At 44.1% G+C, this 19,153-nt stretch overlaps 1 protein-coding gene across 2 annotated transcripts in view; it reads left to right on the top strand.

Moving 5' to 3' along the window:
- AGMO (alkylglycerol monooxygenase) overlaps positions 1–19,153 on the top strand; it is a 744,553-nt gene that overhangs the window by 313,165 nt on the left and 412,235 nt on the right. For both annotated transcript variants that reach the window (XM_078663767.1, XM_078663766.1), the window contains exon 5: positions 358–461. In XM_078663767.1, coding sequence (XP_078519893.1) covers positions 358–461 — 104 coding nt within the window. The remainder of the gene's footprint in view (positions 1–357; positions 462–19,153) is intronic.

The following is a 19,153-nucleotide window of genomic DNA, read 5'->3' as shown; positions in this document are numbered from 1 at the left end:
CTTTTACTGTCCCTAGACAGTAAAACTCCACCAACACTGCTGCCACTACCATTCCCAAGTATTTTGCACATCCAATCAGTCTGGCTTTAATGTACATAAACAGCATTGTTTTGAGTCTTTCTTTGGAGACTTTTTACATTAAACGCATCCTATTAGCTTTGTCAATGCACGTTCTTCTCAGCTTATGTTGAGGTCAACTGTGCAAACTTTGTCAATGTTGGCATTATTGCTTTAAGTGGAGTATTTATTTATTTTCTCTCATGCTCCAAAAGTAACTAAATTGACTACTTGTCATGTTTTTATACACTTGAAGGTATATTAATGTGTAGTTTTACTTCAATTTTAATTGTTTTGCAGAGGTGAATTTTATGTGGGCTGGACACCAGGCACACCATAGTGCTGAAGATTACAACTTAACAACTGCACTGAGGCAGTCCTTCCTGCAGAAATACACGTCTTTTGTAAGTACTGGATCACTGATGCTCATTTTCTGAAATATGAACTCTGACTTCACAATTCAAACACTAGAGCTAATTTGTTCAGTGTGCCTGTGTTATCCTGAAAAGATACTTCTGCATGTACTTGCTGTAAAAAAAAATTTTTTTAAAGCACGCTGTAAGAAATTGGCTTACTGGTTACACCAAATAAATTGATTAAAGAGGGTGAAACCATACTCGAGCAATAACCACAATTCCTGTCAGGGTGAAGTCCCAGGCAAACTTAAATTAACCTTGGCTTAACCCTCTGGTCGCTTGGCACAAAAGCAGTGAGGCTTAAATTAGAGGCAATGTGTAAAGTATTTTGCAGCACTTAAAACAGTAATAAAGTGAAAGCACGGCACAAGAAAAATTCCACACCATTTTAGAATAATAAAGTAGAATTTAATAAATTATTTGATACCAAAATGTCAAAAATCCAATCAGTGGAACAGAAGATGTGCAATTTCAAATATTTAAGTGAAAATAGTGCCTAGATGCACAAAGCACCAGCTGTGGCTATCTGGTTGCCCTAGACTAGGACAAAGTCACAAGTTCAGGCTGTCTGATTTGGAATGTGGGCTGAATACAAGGACAACATTTTGCTGGCTGAGCAAGGTACCTTCAATCTGGGTTGCCCAGCTTTGCGAGAACCTGTGTAAAGGATGTGTCTCGCAGCAGCGGTTGTGATGGGCCTCAGGCTGCGATGCAAGGTCCAGCATTGAGTATGCATCATGCAGTGGCACTTCCGGGGTGCTGTGGTACTTCGATGCACGCTCTTACATCAAGAATGCGTCACGCAGCGGGGGTTCTGAGGAGTTGCACTGCTATGATGGGAGGTCCTACATTGAGAAGGCGTCATGCAACAGTGGTTCCAAAGAGCAGTGGGGTGTTGCATCGTAGATGCAGCGCGGAGCAGTGGTTCCGACGCAGAGCTTCAAATCACCATGGGTCAGTTCTGCTTGACCACACCTGAGCTGGCAGAGCACTTTGAGGACCATTTCCAAGGATCCAGGACTGAGGAGGCACTACTTGGGGAGAGTAAGACTCGCAGCAGACAGATGTATGACAGAACCATGATGGCATTTACAACAAATGCCTTTACCACAACACCAGAAAAATGATGCAGTCTTTACAACGAAAGTATTTAATGACTTTTTTTACTAAGAGTACGCCTTTACCAGGAATGGCTTTACCACGAAAAAATATGTATTTTACTAGTACGTATAAACCCTTTTCTAAATATATGTAAATTTGAGTTTACCATTAAAAAGTATTTAAATCACAATTCTTTAGACACCAAATTTGCCATTCCTACCTGTTCCCAATTGAAAGTTATTACTTAATAATGTAATAAGGCAACCCAATGTTATCCTACAAGAAAGGTAGGCCTTGCAGTAATGAAAAACTAATTCAAGAGTTCTTCACTTCCAGGACATGTAAAACTGTAAAGTACATGCCCAACTTTTAAATACACTGCACCCTGCCCTAGTGGCTGTTTAGAGCATACACAAGGATGGTTAAAGGGCGAGAAATACGACTGTTTTTTGCAGTCGCAAATGGGAAATCGGCCTGTTTGCGTCCACAAAATAGGTCTGGCCCATGTACAAACCCTATTTTGTGAGTCGGTAACCTATTACTGACTTGCAAAATAGGGTTTGCGACTCGCTATTAGTAAGGGGCATGCCATGGTCCTGTGCCTACTCTTAAAAAATGTAACAGTAACGTTTAGTTTTTCTTTTTTTAAATGCATTCCACTTTCCTTTACGGAAAACAAACTGAATAAATTTTTTTTTAAATGCTGTATTAAAAAAGCAGTCACAGGCATGGTGATCTGCTGACCCCAGCAGGCCACCACCCTGGGAGTGCTAGCCATTCATAATTAGGTCGTAAATAGCACCTGTTTCATGAATATTAATGAGGCAGGCAATTTGCGACCCCATTAGGAATTGCAATGAGTGTGAGACATGTTGTACATTCCAATTTGCGAGTCGCTAATTGCGAGTCACAAAACGACGCAATTTGCCACTCGCAAATTGGTAGGGTCGTACATCTGGCCCAAAATGTTTTTAAAAGGATGGCTTAGGCCTGGCAAAAGGTCTATTTTGCCAGTTCAATATGTCAGTTTCAAACTGCGCACACAGGCTGCAATGGTGGCCTGAGACACATTTGGAATGGCTACATACGTGGGTGGCACATTCAGTGCTGAAGGCCCCTTAGTAGCATTTAATTTGCAGCCCTTGGGTACATGCACTACCACGTTCCTAGGGATGTATAAGTAAATTAAATATGCCATTTGGGTATAAGCCAAAGTTACCATGTTTTAGGGAGTGAGCACACCCACTTTAGCACTGATTATCAGTGTTGGCCAACAAACACGAGGTCAGCAAAAATGGAGGAGTAAAGCAAAAAGTTTGGAAGAAGACCATGTCAAACACTGACAGGTTTCACATATGCATACACAAAAAATTAATTCTGTGAGTTTAATAATCCTTACTTAATTTGTGACCACCGTACAAAGTGCACAAATAATGTATATGCCTTGATACTTTTTACTATATTCATTTTTAAAAAAAGTCTGTACAGACTTTAGAACTATGTAAAACAAGAAATGGTAGAGCTATTGTTCTGCATAATGTATGCAAATACAGGTGCACAGATGTTCACCAATTAGTTTTGTTAATATTTATTAGGAGCGTGATTCCGTTGTAGTTAATGGAGTTAAGCCCTTGATGAGGACATGAGAGATGCATTGCTTTCCATCCTTCCTGCCAAGTAACTAACTGGGGTCTGGTTAGTGCACAATGACTTCAAAACGTTTGTTCAAATAAGTGAGACCCAGAGTTGTCTGCCCCTAACACCTTAGAGCAGATAACACCCAACAAGATTCATTCCCACCCATTGCAAGAGTAGAGTAAACTTTGCTAGGGTAGCTCCTGGTCTTACATGCTGACATTTAGGAAGCACACACCTCACTCATTTTTAATGCTGATATCCAGCTCATGATATCATAATTGCTGAACCAAATGGTGTGTGGTAAACCACAACCAGCACTTTGGTGTTGGCCATGTGCTATTGCTGATATTTTCTTGTGATTAAAGTACAGTCAGAATGCAGCAAAGACGAGCCAGCGAAGTGGCCATCTTAGGAAAAGTGGTCCTACACATATAAATATTATTTCAAAACATTCTTATAAACTACTACATCTTCTAAATAAATGAAATACAGTAAACTGTAATTTATTTTGAAGCAGTACCCATGGTATTGCCACTGGTGAACATCTATCCCTTCCTACAAAAAATCAGTTTCACTGCAAGACGAATGTATGGTTTATAGCCTTTGACAGTGGGTCAGTCTCTGGTGTAGTCTCAAGGATGGGTTATTCTTTGCTCTCTTTTTCTTGATTCTCTGTGTGTGAGTAAGTGCCTTATCAACATCCCAGACCCCACAGATTGATTTCGCAGCTCCATGGATGACAGTGTGCAGGGTCCATTGGCAGACTATGTTGTGACCTGTCATAATTGACCCTGTCAAATGAGTTAACCATGCAAAAGGACACCAACTCACACTGCCAGACATTTCAAACACCAAATGGTTGTTCTGTGGTCTGATCTAAAAAGTGAATGACCAGACAACAAAGCCAGTGGTTGAAGAGGGTTACCAATTGTGCACTATAGTGATGCGTTCCTTTGGGTTGACCAACATTTGATTGATACTCCAAAAGCGCCAGGGTTACCGCAAGCTGATACAAGGTCCCCTTATACATTGTTCATTACAAGAGTCTGGAAGTGGGCTAAAGCTGTTTCTATGCCTGACCTAACGTAACAGTAGATGAATCAGAAACCTTCAAAGAGAATAATATTTTTGAGTAAGAAATGACAAGACTATTGCTTCAATTATATAGACTTATAAAGGTAAGAGTTCAGGAGGTAAGAGTTCAGGAATGAACCCTAGATGACGATCATGATGACCAAATACATTTCTGGCTCTTTAGAATCTTAAATGTCGACATTAGCAAAACAGGGTTTTTGCAATTCCATTCTTTGTGGCCCAAACTGTCTGATTCCTGCTGGATTCTAATCAATCCTTTCAATAACATTTGCAACAAAAAAACGCATAGAGCCCAATTTTGATGTTCACTCAAGTAACAACACCTACAATAATAATAATAACAATCATTTTGGTCATAACAGTAATAATATTAAATGTGTTTATTGCACTTCATGCTGTTTTTTCGTCCCAAAGTGTTGTGAATAATAGATGTTCCTGGTATCTAAATAATGACACCCAATTTATTGACCGTAGAAGTATGAAAACCATACCTGGCATTTCACTGATTCAGTTTTGTGACCTGCTATCCAGGTTATATACTAAAAGTGAGCAAATAACTCACCGAGGCATCCTCTAGAGATATCAAATCATTCTTTCAGTCGGACAAGCTTGTCATTCATGTAGAATCAGTACCCTTCCCGCACATCCATGAAGTGAATGGCTTGCTGCACTGCCATCCTAATATGACTACAATCCCAGTTCATTCTATTTTTCATATAATTCCATGCTCAATTATGATTGACAGAAGGTTTGAAATTGCTCTGCTTTCTCTGTGTTGGCTACCCGGTGGCATTTTTCGTAATTTCTATTGATATTATCTTAAACAGAACAAGAATAAGTTCACAACAAAACAAATCAGGGACAGTGACTTGTTATTCACGGAAATGAAAACCCATTAGGAACAGAGAAAAACATCCCTTAAAAGTAACCTAAGTTCACATATCAAAGTAGAGGAAAAAAGGGAGAGAAAAGTAGAGGTGAAAGAAAAGATCATGTAGACAGTCTTTAGGCCCCTGGGCAGATACCAGCATTTTGAAATTGCTGAATATTAGACATTATCCTTGACACGACTGAATGTTTATGTATAGTTTTTTATTCGTAAAATTCATTTTCCGGGTAACTGCTGCCCCTTCTTGGCTCGCTATGGATACGATAGAGAATGGCACTCTGGCTTCTCCAAGGGCTCCCGAGGGGTGGCCATCTCCTGAGACGCACCCTGCCCTTCGTCCTTTCCCAAGTGATTCACGATCCTCAAGGGTCGTCTGTGACAGTTTGTGGGTCGCTGGCTTGCTCCCCCTCACTCTCATGTCTGTATACGCCCCCCCTTGATGCTCATGTCCACACTCATGCATACTGCCCCATGGGCAGCACGGTGGTTTCGGGTGAATTTAATGGAGTTTTAGCACCGGCCCTTGTCACAATGGGTCCTCCCTCCACTGCCCGAACGGTGCGCGCGAAAGAGCTGAAGGACTGGTCCGAATCCCTGGGATTCTGCGATGCATAGCGCACATGGCACCCACACACAACTCAATTCACACATACCTCTGCAGCCCACCACACACAGGCGCGCATAGACTTTTCTCAGATTCTGGATGTCCGCATTCTGCCCAAAGGCATTTCCGACCACTCTCCAATACTCGTTAGCACAGGGGCGCCCCCTCCCTCTGCCCGCCAAATATAGAGGATGAACGCCTGGTTTCTCCAAGATAAAGTCTTTAATAAAGTGGTGGGGATTGAGCTTAAACAATACTATGCTATTAATGGTGGTCTGTAGTCTCCCCGGGTACACTATGGGAGGCAGGGAAGGCCACTATACGGGGCGTCGCTAAAGGGCAGCATAAGATCCAGAGACAAGCGCAGCTGCATGAGATCTCCTCCAAGCAAGCACAGGCGCTCCGCTTGGAACAGCTACTATCCACATCAGACGATGCCGCCCAGGCCCATAACTTTCCCACCTTCGGGACGATATTAGACAACTATCCCTGGGCGCAGCTAAGCTCCTTTGGAGGTCTTCAGTGGTGCGGATTTATGGTTCGGAGGACAAAAATGGCATGATCCTGCATAGGTTGGCCACATACTCCAGGGCGAACCGTATTATCCCAGAGGTGGTTGACGAGGCTGGAGTGGTGCACCATGCCCCTATGGCGATGGCTAACACCTTCGCTGCCTACTACCGGAGACTGTACACGGTGCACACCCTGTGCTGTCACTCCCAGCCCTCCTTGAACAGGGTGGGGTGCGTCTCCCTAGGCTAGAAATGGCCGCTCAGAAGGACCTGGATCGCCCATTTCATGGAAGGAGATCGAAGAAGCACTAAGACCCCGGGCCCCGAAGGCCTTCCTCGTGAGTATTATGCGGCATTTCAAGACACTCTAATGCCCCACCTTGCCAGCTTATTTCATGAAGCTGTCGAGAAAGGTTTCTTCCCACCGGAGATGGATATCACCACCATCGTGGTTCTCCCGAAATCCCAGCCTCCCTCCCGTGGATGTGCAGACTATCGTGCCATCTCCCTCCTAAATACCGAAATTAAGCTGTACGCCACCTTTCTGGCTCAATGACTGAAACCCTACTTAACCCTGCTGGTCCACCCGGACCAATGTGGGTTCATGCCTCGGTGTGGGACTCTCCACTGCCTCCGGAGTCTGCAGCTGGCCCTAGCCCACCGGCACTTGCTTACCCTGTACTTAGCGCTCCTGTCCGTGGACTTCGAAAAAGCATTTGATTCAGTGGACTGGACATATTTGCAAGATGTGCTGGCCAAGATGGGGTTTGGGCCCCAATTTAGATCTCTGGTTCATGTCCTTTACGCCCACCCGAGTGCCTGAGTGCTGGTCAACGGAGTGCTATCAGAGGCCTCTCTCATTGCTAGGGGCACTAGGCAGGGGTGCCCCCTTTCCCCATTGTTATTCGCCCTGGCAATGGAGCCCTTGGCATCCCTAATGCGGGCTGAGGACCGCATCTGTGGCTGGGAGTGGCCTAATATCGAAACAGACAGGATCGCACTATATGCGGAAAACGTCCTGATCTTCCAGGTGGAACCAGCCTCCTCCGGGCCATACAGCCTCCAGATCTTACACTCCTTCGAGCAGGCCTCCGGTCTGTGGCTAAACCCTGGGAAATCTGTTCTGGTCCCCCTGCATCTCTCTAGGGTTTGCTTTGAGTGGCAATTCACCATACCACTTTGGCGACAATCCTTTAAATATTTGGGGATATGGATTGCCCTCTTTCCAGAGCTGGGTCTGGTCTCTCAATGTAGCCCTGTTGGTTAAGAAGGCCAAGGAAGACCTCCATAAATGGAAAGCGCTGCCTCTGAAATCCCTAGGGAGGGTGGCCCTATTTAAAAATGATGATCCTGCCCAGATTTCTTTATGTCCTCCAAAATACTCCCTTTTTCTTTCCCAGGTCTTGGTTCCAGGAACTGGACAATCTGACTACAAAGGTTCTCTGGAGCGCAGGGAGGGCGCGTCTGGCTCTGTCTTCATGCCGGATTCCCTCCTTCTATAGGGGTATGGGGATGACTCATTTATATCTTTATTTTCTGGCTGTGCGTCTTCTGGTAGTCCATGACTGGTTCAATGGGGGCTGGTCTGACCTAGCCTATAGGCTTGAGTTGAGCGAACTAGGTCTAACTGAAATCCAGGCCATGTTGTATGGGGGGCCCATTCCATCCCGATTGCCTGATGTGACACGCTCCGTGTTATTTGCCTGGCGGGCCTCGTTGCGTCAATCCGGATGGACGCGTAAGTTGACCCACTGTACACCCCTCTGCATGGAGCCTGGCTCCCGGAGGTCAGCGGACTACAGGGATTTAAAACTTGGGACTTCATTGGCATCTCTCAGTTAGGGGATGTATGGGCTAAAGGCCATATGATTTCCTTCTAAGAGCTCCAAACCCGCTACACCTTTCACTCGTCCCAATTTTATAAATATCTGCAGATGAGACACACCCTCCATAAGCACATCCCGGACGACACGAGGCTCCCCGATTATAGCCCCACTGAGGCCCAGACAATGATGGGAGATTAGGTAAAGGGGGCATCCCCCGCATTTATCGTACTTTGGTTACCAACAGCCCCACCTCCCTAGATAAGTTGAGGGAACAGTGGCTGGAATGGGTGATCCCCCTCGATGAAATGGATTGGCGCGATGCTCTTATGGCCCCCAGGACAGTCACCGTCTCCTCCAAACTTAAGCTGATTCAGCTCTACTACCTACATGCTGCATATCTTACTCCCCTGCGCCTTTTCCGAGCGGGCTTGCGCCCAGAAGCGTCATGTGCGAGATGTGCTCATGCCCCGGCTGACTTCCTCCACATAGTTTGGTCGTGCCCCCTTTTGGAGCACTTCTGGAGGTCTATCGAAGTGGAACTTACAGAGGTGTTGGTTTGGGAGGATCCGCATGATCCACGTCATTCACTTTTGGGGATCACGGATGGGCTGGATGGGTCCAGAAATTAAAAGTTATTTTTTAACACAGTTATGATTGTGGCCAAGCGGGACATTGCGGCTGCTTTAAAAAGTCCTGATCCACTTGACCTGGGGAGGCGGTGTAGGGGGGTGGACTGGTGCACGACCCAGGAAAAAGCACTTTACAGGGACAAGGGGTGCAGTAAAAAGTATCGTAGAGTGTGGGGGAAGTGATTGGTAATGTGGAAGGTTTTGAGTAATCAGATTCCATACCTTCTCCGTGTATGTCTTTTGGGGTTTGTGACTTTGGGATGAAGTGCTTATAGGAAGGTATTTGAATTAATGATTTCTTTGTATCTGCTGATTTGTTTTATGTGTTTGGAAACAATAAAATGTAATTTAAAAAAAAGAAAAGAAAATTCCAATGACTGATTTTTCAATCTCATCTGCATAGCCAGCAAGGCAGTGATAGCGATAAACACTGATTTGTCTGTCACACAAACTTATTATCAGGCAGATTACTGATGACAATTCAATTCAGTGCCTTCAAATGTCACTGATCAATGTGAATCAGACTCACAGCTTTTCTTTTGTAATGTCCGCAACAAGCATAGAAAATTCACTTTCAACAGTAAGCTCTGCTGTATTTTTTTTCTTCTTTTATTTTTTTTCTACATGCGGTTGAAAATATTACGCAACAATGCCCTACCATGTCAGCTACATTTCTTGACATCTAGTTACAATAAATAACAAATGCTGTCTGTATGTGATGAACGCTGGGGCATGCACGTAAGATGGGTAGACTCTGAAGTTTATGAGGTGGTGATTGGGTACGATTTTGCCTTAGCAAATGGAGATGCCTGATTGGGGATTATGGAGAGTATGCCATGCCAAAATGTGTCAAGGTCAGCATAGAGGTAAAGAAGAGTATGGCTCAGCGATAGAGGTGGTCGACCGAGATTATGATGAGGCTAGAAGCATGTGTGATAGCTATTGCATTATTGGGGTCTTTAGTGGAGATTTGCCCAGTGGCCATCGATATGAATAAAGAACATCGCAGTGAACACTCTGTAAATATGAGCTGATGATACAAAATAACACCCCTGCTGCGGCGGCTCAAGCCACCATTTATATCCAGAATAAGACATATGTGGTGGATAGTGGATGTTGCATAAAAGGCCAGAGCTGCCAAATTTGGAAATGAGGAACCAGATTTGAGTCTTGGCATCAGCTCAGCATCTTGTGATTTGGGCAGATCAGTTAATCTTCCCATGCCTACATTTTTAATGTGACCTTGCGTAATGTAATGTAAGAGGTTCTTATGTAAAGCACTCCAATACCTACTGGTCGAGTTTGTGCTATATAAAACTGCAAAACAAAAAAGAAAAAAATACAAAATTCCGCCCTGAACAATTTACTGGATTTTAGTGCAGGCTTACTTCACAGCACAATACACTGGCTTCTAATAAACTTTCCTTTGCCCAGGAGATACTATTGCAACATGTTGAATATTTTGAAAATCCTGGTAAAAAGAGATAAAGGTTTAATATTGATTCCATCAGTGCCTTATACATTTGTTCCTTGAAAATATGAAAGTAGCTGAATTTGACTATGGCATTTGTACCTTGTCTAGATCCATTTCAAGTTGCATACTGTTTGGTATGCCGTATCTCTTGGCTATCAGTATGTCTTGGGTGAGCTGAGGGAGCTACCATCTACTACTACTCTAGAAATCTGCTTTCTCTCACTTTGTTTAACGACAACATAGATGATAATTTATTAACACTGAGCTGGTGTTAGAACTTGGGCTGTTGGTTGACTGGGGTGTGAGCCGGGGTTAAGCAACAGCCACAATCCCTAGCAAGTTTAACCACAAACAGTCACTAAATAAACCTGTGCTTAACTCTTTGTAGCTTGGCACAAAAAGCAGTCTGGTCTAACTTAGAGGCAATGTGGAAAGAATTTATGCAACACACAAACAGTGATAAAGTGGAATCACATCATAATAAAATTCCCAAACCAATTTAGAAAAATAGGGTGTATTGTAATTTGACACCAAACGGACAAAAATCCAATCAGTAGAACCGGAGCTATGAATTTTTTCATTATTTAGTAAAACCTAGCACCTAAAAGACCATGGACATGTTGTCATGCGAAACCGTGTCAAAGTTGAAAAATATGTCCAACAGTGATGGAGCGCAGTTCGGATGCAAGAAGTGGATTAAGTACAGTCAGCACTTACTTTCAGACTTAAAAAGAATTCTTGAGAAAAATATTTTGAGGAGGCAAAGCACTGTGGGACAATGCTGCAGGAAATATCAAAGGAGGTGAGGAGCATTGTCTGATTGCCTTGGGTCAAAGCGGCAGAGAAAATGTCAACATTCGGACTTAAGGCCCCATTGCGATCATGGCAATCAGACTGCCAGACCATAGTGTCAGCGGTCAGGATACTGCCGTCAGGCCGGTGGCACCCTAACCGCCGTATAATGATATGACTGCCACGACCGCGGTGGACTGTCAGCGGCGGCATGCTCAGGCTCACTATGTAAGCCTGGAGGTGATGCTGTCACTGTGCATCGCCTGCACTGTCGTGTGCGCACTATTACCATGCACCATGGTGTGCGTGGCACATAGTGTATGCATAATAGTGCATACAGATGGGGGCAAAACATGTGCCCCTATGGACTCCGCCCCCCCCCCCGGGTAAAATCGCCCAGTGGGCCTGTTCGGGGTGCACTCTTTACGTTTCCGACATCCTTTACATGGCGAGGATATCAGAGATGCGGGTCAAAATGTGGATAGTGGTGCCTGACTCGGCACTGCCTCCATTCGCAGCCACTTTCAACATTGCTGCCCTATCGGGATCCATCATCCTGAAAAATATTTGTTGCTGCGGAGAAAAACGTAGTGGGAAAAGCCGCTATGTCAATCCAACTGGTGATGCACCACATGCGGATAGGTGAGCATGTTGGTCCTGTTCTCTTCCTGGTTCTCACAGCAGTTTTTCTTTCCAAAAATGTCAAAGTCCCGACGCTTAGATTTTGGCTATGTGGGCAACTTTAACACCATTTCCAAGGATCCAGGACAAGAGGGGTCAGTACTTACTCAGGCTGGATCAAGATGCCAGTTCAAGATGGAGAAAACCTTTTGTGTCCCTGTGACTCTAACAGGAGACCAGCAAACTAACCCTTTGAGCCACTCTGGAGGTCCTGGGACAGTTGAAGATCCAGACCTTGTCCCCAGGCAGAAGGTAGCAGAGCAGCGGGACACTCAGGGCAGCAATCCAGCAGAGCAGCAGTCGTTCAGAACAGAAGTCCAGCAGAGTGGCAGACCTTCCAGGAACATAGCAGTCCTTCATTCTAGCAGAGTATCCAGAAGTGTATTGAAGAGTTGGTGTCTGAGGTCCTACTTTTATACCCTGGTGGCCTGGGATTGGAAGGTGGGAGAAGCTTCTAGACAGTGGCATTGAAGTGCATGGAGTTTCCTGCCTCCCCTGCCCTGGCTCCAAACTCACTACAGTAATAATGTGGGGCCGTTAGGCCCTTTGTGTGAAAGCAGAGCACAGGCTATTCAGTTGTGAGTGGGGCTATGCTCAGCTCCCCACTTATCCTGCCAGCAGATGGCCCATTCAGGCACACCTTATCCTTCTGTAGCTTGTCTGGGAGGAATTCACAACGTCTGTTAGTTACACCTAGTCATGGGATCCTGGCCAGACTGCAGGCACAAAAGGGCTAAGGGCAGACAAATGCGCAGGAAAGTCAACCTTTTTGCCCTGGTCATCCACATTTTTGACTGACTCTGAAAGTGCTCTGGGCTCTGCTAACCAGGACCAGTACCAGTGCTCTGTACTATAAAGGTGTTTGCCAATTGGGTTAATTCTAATTGGCAAAGACAACCTACCTGTAAGTTCCTAGTATATGGTAGGGCGTGTAAGCTTAGAGACCCCAGTGGACCTATTACACTTAGTATACACTGCTGTCGTGTCTGATGCCTTTTTGCCCTGGTCATCCACATTTTTGACTGACTCTGAAAGTGCTCTGGGCCCTGCTAACCAGGACCAGGGCCAGTGCTCTGTTCTATAAAGGTGTTTGCCAATTGGGATTATTCTAATTGGCAAAGACAACCTACCTGTAAGTTCCTAGTAAATGGTAGGGCATGTAAGATTAGAGACCCTAGTGGGCCTATTACACTTAGTGTGCACTACTGTCATGCCTGATGTTATTTTAAAGCCATGCCTACCATGCAGGCTGGATTTAAACTAAACCTATGTCCAAATTCGACTTTGGAATTAAATGTAATTATACAGTCCAGACCTACCTTTTTATGACTTATAAGCCACCCACAATGTCTGCCCTAGATGCCCCAAGGGGAACTATTAAAGGAAAGTAGTTTTATAACTTACTATCATGAAGTGAACCTAAACCAGCCCTGTTGCAGCCTCTTGGTCAGCCTTTTACAGCCTGAGCCAATCTGCTCCCCGAGTAGCTGTGAAAAGTCCTTGGGCTGAAACAATACAGCCATTTGGAGGGAAGAGATTTGCATCCTGGGGAAGCCAGGGAAAGTAAGGGGTCTAGGGAGATAAGCTGGACTTCAAAGGCAGGAGTACACATCTCATAGGACCCAGGCCAGCCCCAATTCCTTGATCTCTAACCAGATGGGAGCCACCTAATTAGTTTAGGAGAGGGGTTGGAAGGAGAGTGTAGTCAGTTGTTAGCCACACCTCTGGGTTGGGTTACACAAACAACACCAAGGAAGGATTTTCTACATTTTGATTTTTGGGAGAATGGTGCAGTCAGAAGTATGCCACACTATGCAGGAAATTTGTCATAGCATGGGTAGGCAACTTTATTCCCATTATTTGAGTGTCCCCCATTGGCAAGCCAAGAATGGAAAAAAATATGGCAGAGCTGCACAAGCTCTTCAGACCACTGGCTGGAACATCAGAAGTAGAAGGAATGCCTATTTGGACCCTTGGATTGCTTCACAGAATGCTTGCACTCAGAAGGACTGCAGCTGCTGCACTCACAGGCTCAACAAATAAAGGACTGTGCCTGTCTCAAAGGAAAAGGAGTGGACTCCCTGATCAGGAACAGGTACAACAAAGCTGGGAGAAGTCACCTGCCAAATCAAAGGGAGGATTACCCCAGCTGAACAGGTGCAACTGGATTTTCCTGGACTACATATGTGAATTTCGGGAAATTGAGTACTAGCTCCGAAGAGTTAATCCAGAGTCTATGAAACCTTAGCTAGTACTTCTGGACCCTTCTTTTCCCTAAGCGAACCAAGAGGCTTAAAGAACTCAAAGTTTTGAAACTTTCTGCAAAGTTTTTCTGAAAAGCTCCAGGGGAACTCTATGTTGATAGTGCAGCCACCAATGTCGACTAGTCAATCGGATTGATCTTGCTTGTTTGTCCCACTTAAAAGCTCCAGGCGGAGCTCCACTTGACTCTGGAATGGAAGCCATCGATGACCCTTGCTGTTGATGCCTAGGACTCGACACTCAAGTTTTCCTGACTCGCCCAGCTGCAGCAGGCCACCATTGTCGAATCAAGCTCCTGATCCAGCAAGCCCAATGACACTCCAACAAGCTTGACAATGAGAGGAATGTTCCAAGAAAAAGACTCCTATGGACTGCTAAACAAACCCATGATGCCAGTGCAGCAACCACTGCACTAGCGGTTCCATGACCGTATTATGACTTTGGCAGTTGGACCGCCATAGGACAACTTCTACCTACCGCCAGGGGTCCGCAATCTCTGGCCATCTTGCAGTGGCCCAAGGCCACAATATTCTGGTGGTGCAGCTGCTGCACTGCCGAGCATATTCTGAGTTTCCTCATTGCCCTCCTTTTCATGGAGGTGAGCCCACCATGCAAAGGGTGGCGCTGAGGAAACTAAACGGGCCCTACAGGGCCCCCTGGTGCCTCAGTGCATGAAGGTGCTTGCAAGGGGGCACATGGCATGCCCCCTGTCTTTCTGTACAACCAGTTCCTGCACGGCATGGACTTTACAGTCCATGACATGCTGGAACATGCTTTAGCAGTCCGACGGAGCTGCCTTTCTACGGCTCTCCTGTGAGCCTTTGAAAGGCAGTGCAGTGGACCAGCTGCCTAAGGGCTGCCTGCCCAGATTACAATTTGTAATTCAGAGTTCGGTCGGCAGTGGAGTCTGGTGGTGTGGGAGCAGGGTGGTGCCCCACTCCCACACCGTCAAACACATAATCACACCCTACGTCGTCTAGGACCGGGACCGAGCCGTCAGCCTATCCGACCCGTGCTCCATCATGGTCATCCTAAAACTTTGACTTTTTTTTATCCAGTGTGATCAGACAGCCATGAGTTTCATTTATGCTTTTTGGTGCTAGAATGCACAATGTTTGATTTAATATTTAATTTTTATCTCCGGTTCTCTACATTGGATGTTTGTTGTTGTGGTGTCATTTAAAATAAAATAATAATCTCTATTCTTATAAATTGGTGGTGGATTTTTTTATTGTTGTTTCTTTTACTTTTTAACTATTTTGGCAGAATTAAAAGCTTTACATATACCTGTCTCTTATGTTAAGCCTGACTGCTCTTTTACTAAGCTACCAGTGGTTCAGCAAGGATTTACTTAGTGAAACTTGACTAGCCCTATTAGTGATCATGGTATTATCACTAGCTGAGCGTGAATACCCCCACCCTGACTAATAACCCACTTTATTACAAATGTCATCTTTCTTAAAGTGAGATTTTTTAAATTGTTATAAAAAATCTGACTTTACCATAAAATAGGGCTTTCCACCACAATTTGAAAGACAACAAACATGACATTGTTGCGTTCTCCCAATTGGAAATTACAGTTTATTAAATGTAATAAGGAATCCCCAATGTTTTCCCATGGTAGGGGTAGGTCCTACAGTTGTGAAAAATTAATTTAGCAGTTTCTCGCTACCAGGACATGTAAAAACTTAAAAGTACATGTCCATACATTTAATTACACAGCACCCTGTCCTATGGGCAACGTAGGGCATACCTCATGGGTACCTATTTATGTAATAAAAGGGGAGTTTGAGGCTAGGCAAGCAGGTTTTAAAGTGAAGTCGACATGGAAGTTTAAAATTACATTCAGGCTGTAGTGGGAGGCCTGGGACATGTTTTAAGGGGCTACTTAAATGGGTGACACAATATGTGCTGTAGGCCCACTGTTAGCATTTAAATTACAGGCCCTGGGTATATGGTATACCACTCTACAAGGGATGTATAAGTAAATTAAATATGTCAATTGGAAATAAGCCAATTTAACCATGTTTGGGGGAGAACACAAGCACTTTCGCTCTGGTTAGCAGTCATACAGTGCACAGCGTTCTAAGGCCAACAAAAACAAATCCAGCAAAAAGTGGAGGACAATGGCAAAACGTTTGTAGGTGACTCTGCAGAAAGGGCCCAGTCCAACAGCTGGATATTTTAAATACCAACAAAGAGGTTGAATTTAAATAAACCGACAAGCTAAAATTCACCAAACTTTAAGGCGAATGTCGAGACAAAGCAGCCACAAATTAAGCCTTCAAAAACTCCTTAATGCCTATGTCTCTAAGTTGCTTCTGCTTTCGTTAAATCTGCTAGTACTGACATTGTTAAAGCGAACTGTGTGTGAAAAGTTGAGACAATTTTCCCAACTTTGCGTAATTCTCACTGATATTATTATTAAAACCAAGGAGTCCTGAAGTTCTCAGCATGAGAATTTTAACTGAATGTCAGGAGATCTTCACCCCATTAAAGTTGTTGCAAGAAAATAAATCAAATCAGCAACATCCCTCCAGTTTCCAAGCCTCTAGGAGAAGGATTATTTAGTTTTGTCACAATAGATAGATAGATAGATAGATAGATAGATAGATAGATAGATAGATAGATAGATAGATAGATAGATAGATAGATAGCCATTTGCAAGGAAAACATAACAGTGGTAAAAATGTAATATGCTGTAGACCCAGTGTAGCCCTATAATTGTGGTCCATTCTAGACTTTGCATAATAAAAACTTTGCATACACCTGTAACTAACATCAATGTTCTCACTTCTTGTGGGACGACTGCTTCAAAGATACAGAAAGGAAGAAAAGTGCACACCATGCAGCTATGCAATTTTTCCCTCTGTGTTCCCTTTTGTCCCTCAAGTTCCCTCTATATTTTTCTTTTGAAACAGTTTTAGGGGGTGTAACCTCTAGGGGTCTACAAGCTGCAGATAACGGCTCCTCAGGATCACTCATCACCATTCTAATGGATCCCGTGAGGGGAACTATGCAATGGTCCACTAACTCCATAGTCCAAAGTTAGTAGCCCCTTCCAGCATTCTCTCTCTGAGCACTGGCTGCTGGTTTTTGTGGTGCCTAGGTTCACATACGAGAGAACCCTCTGGACCTGCCTGTACAAATTCTTGGCCAGAGGCTCATAGCAGAGAGAGTTCCCTTCATGTTTATTTTTTTTAATAAACATTAAGGAAAATAACGTTTTTAAGACATTACTAATGAGCTTGTCAATAGGGTTGAACTGAACTGTTGGTGATCCACCATTTTGTTGAAGTGGCTTTTTAAAATATCAGGATGATTTACTCTTTGAGAACATTCAATTTCTATATCAGTATTGCATTTGGCTGTTGCTGTTAATGGTTTGTCCTGAGCTTAGAAAACTTTAAAGCTTCTTGAAAATAAGAACTTTACAGATATTATAAAGAGTTGCAAGTCAATAGACCATTTTATATTGCTATACGATGGGACTTCCAATTGTTTTATTTAATTACTGGTTTCCACAGGAGAATACTATTTTCATTCAGAGTTTATATTTTCATTCCCTCATAATATTGAAGAGGTCAATGAATTAACACTCATCTTACCTAAAGCCACTTTCTATGTTTAAACAGCATGAAAATGGAGCTATATCCCACCTAGTTTGCCAAGCACTTCTTAAACCCACATTTTGACTAGGCAATAGGGCTGTCTGTCCATAGCGTTTGCCCTCAGAGTGCACCGTTTCTAAAACTCCCAGCTCACAATAGCCATTGCTTTTTTAATTCAACTCAACAATTTAATGGTGGGACCTGGCCAATGTTGCCAAGTTTTAATCACCTCCAGCTCCTCTGGTATCTGACTCAATTCCTGTGATTACCAAATCCATACAATAATTACCATTTTATCACCAAAAGCATCATTCTAGCTTTTGTTCACAGATATGTTCAGTCATCCAGCTATCAACACACTCATTATGCTTTGAATTGTGGGCTAAGATCAGTGGCTTAAAGCCTAGTGGCCTTCACTGCTCAGAGCCAGCTGATTTCTAGTCCCCTCTCCAGTACGACTGGGTGGTGCTCTGCCCTAGTCATAGAGAATAAGCCTGAGGAGTGGATCCAAGAACGACCTTCCTTAACCATCGATTTATCAGCAGTATGACCCACCTGGGAGTCATTGTGACAAGAGTTGATTCATTATATGCATAGAGATTGGGGCTGCACTAAACAGACCCAGACATGCAAGCCAATTTTGGTAGAATGCAAACTTTAAAAGCCCACACCACACAAAAGATCTACTATAGTCAATCATCTAGAGCACATTGCTATTCATTCATTGTAGTTCACCATTAAAATTTAGGTTGACTTTTCACTGCTGTATATATGTAAGAACACTCAGGCCATGACAGGGCCTGAATGATCAGAAAACAAGTCCTAATTTATTCTAATTTAATTGATTCCATTTTATTTTGCCAGCAATTGCTTATTGTAGGAAATCTGCCTTTTTTTGCATGGTCACTATAGATTATTTGCCTTATTCCGGATTCTATTTTTGGTAGCTCTTTAGAACTATGTGCAGTGTTACCCCTGCTAAAGAGTTAAGTGTTTTTGCTCCCTCTTTAAACATGATTATATTGGCTTATCCTTGATTGAAATATTTAGCTTGCCTATAAGTCCCTGAATAGTATATAGTGTATAGTATATAGTGTAGAAAATGCACCCAGGGCCTGGAAATTAAATGTCTCCTGTGGACTGCAGCACCGATTTTGGGCTGTAAAACATTGCTTCCTACCATGTGTAGCCTGACAGCAGCAGTCTGAAAGACTTCTGTTAAACCTCTCAAAATAATCTTTTTTGACAGTAAGGAAACCCTCTTTTTAAATATGCCCAATCTCAAATTTACCGGAGCTGTTGCTGGGACGCTTGCCCTGGTCCTTGCAGCGGAGCTGCGGTCCTGCTGAAGGGCGCGAGGGGAGCGAGAACTGCCATTGCTGCCCGCCACCCAGGAACCACATCCCCCAGCATTCCGTGCAGCGCACATGCCGCGCACGCCATGCACCGCACCGGGAGCGTAAGGAGGCCCTCAAAAGGGAGCTAGGGCTCCCGCTGTGCGGGACGCACGCGGGCGAAGCCGGGCCATGGGCCGACCCGTTTGAGCCCGTTGGAGACCGGTGGAGG

This window comes from Lissotriton helveticus, chromosome 10, assembly GCF_964261635.1.
Source record: "Lissotriton helveticus chromosome 10, aLisHel1.1, whole genome shotgun sequence".
Classification (NCBI taxonomy): domain Eukaryota; kingdom Metazoa; phylum Chordata; class Amphibia; order Caudata; family Salamandridae; genus Lissotriton; species Lissotriton helveticus.
This window is presented reverse-complemented; position numbering and strand designations above follow the sequence as displayed.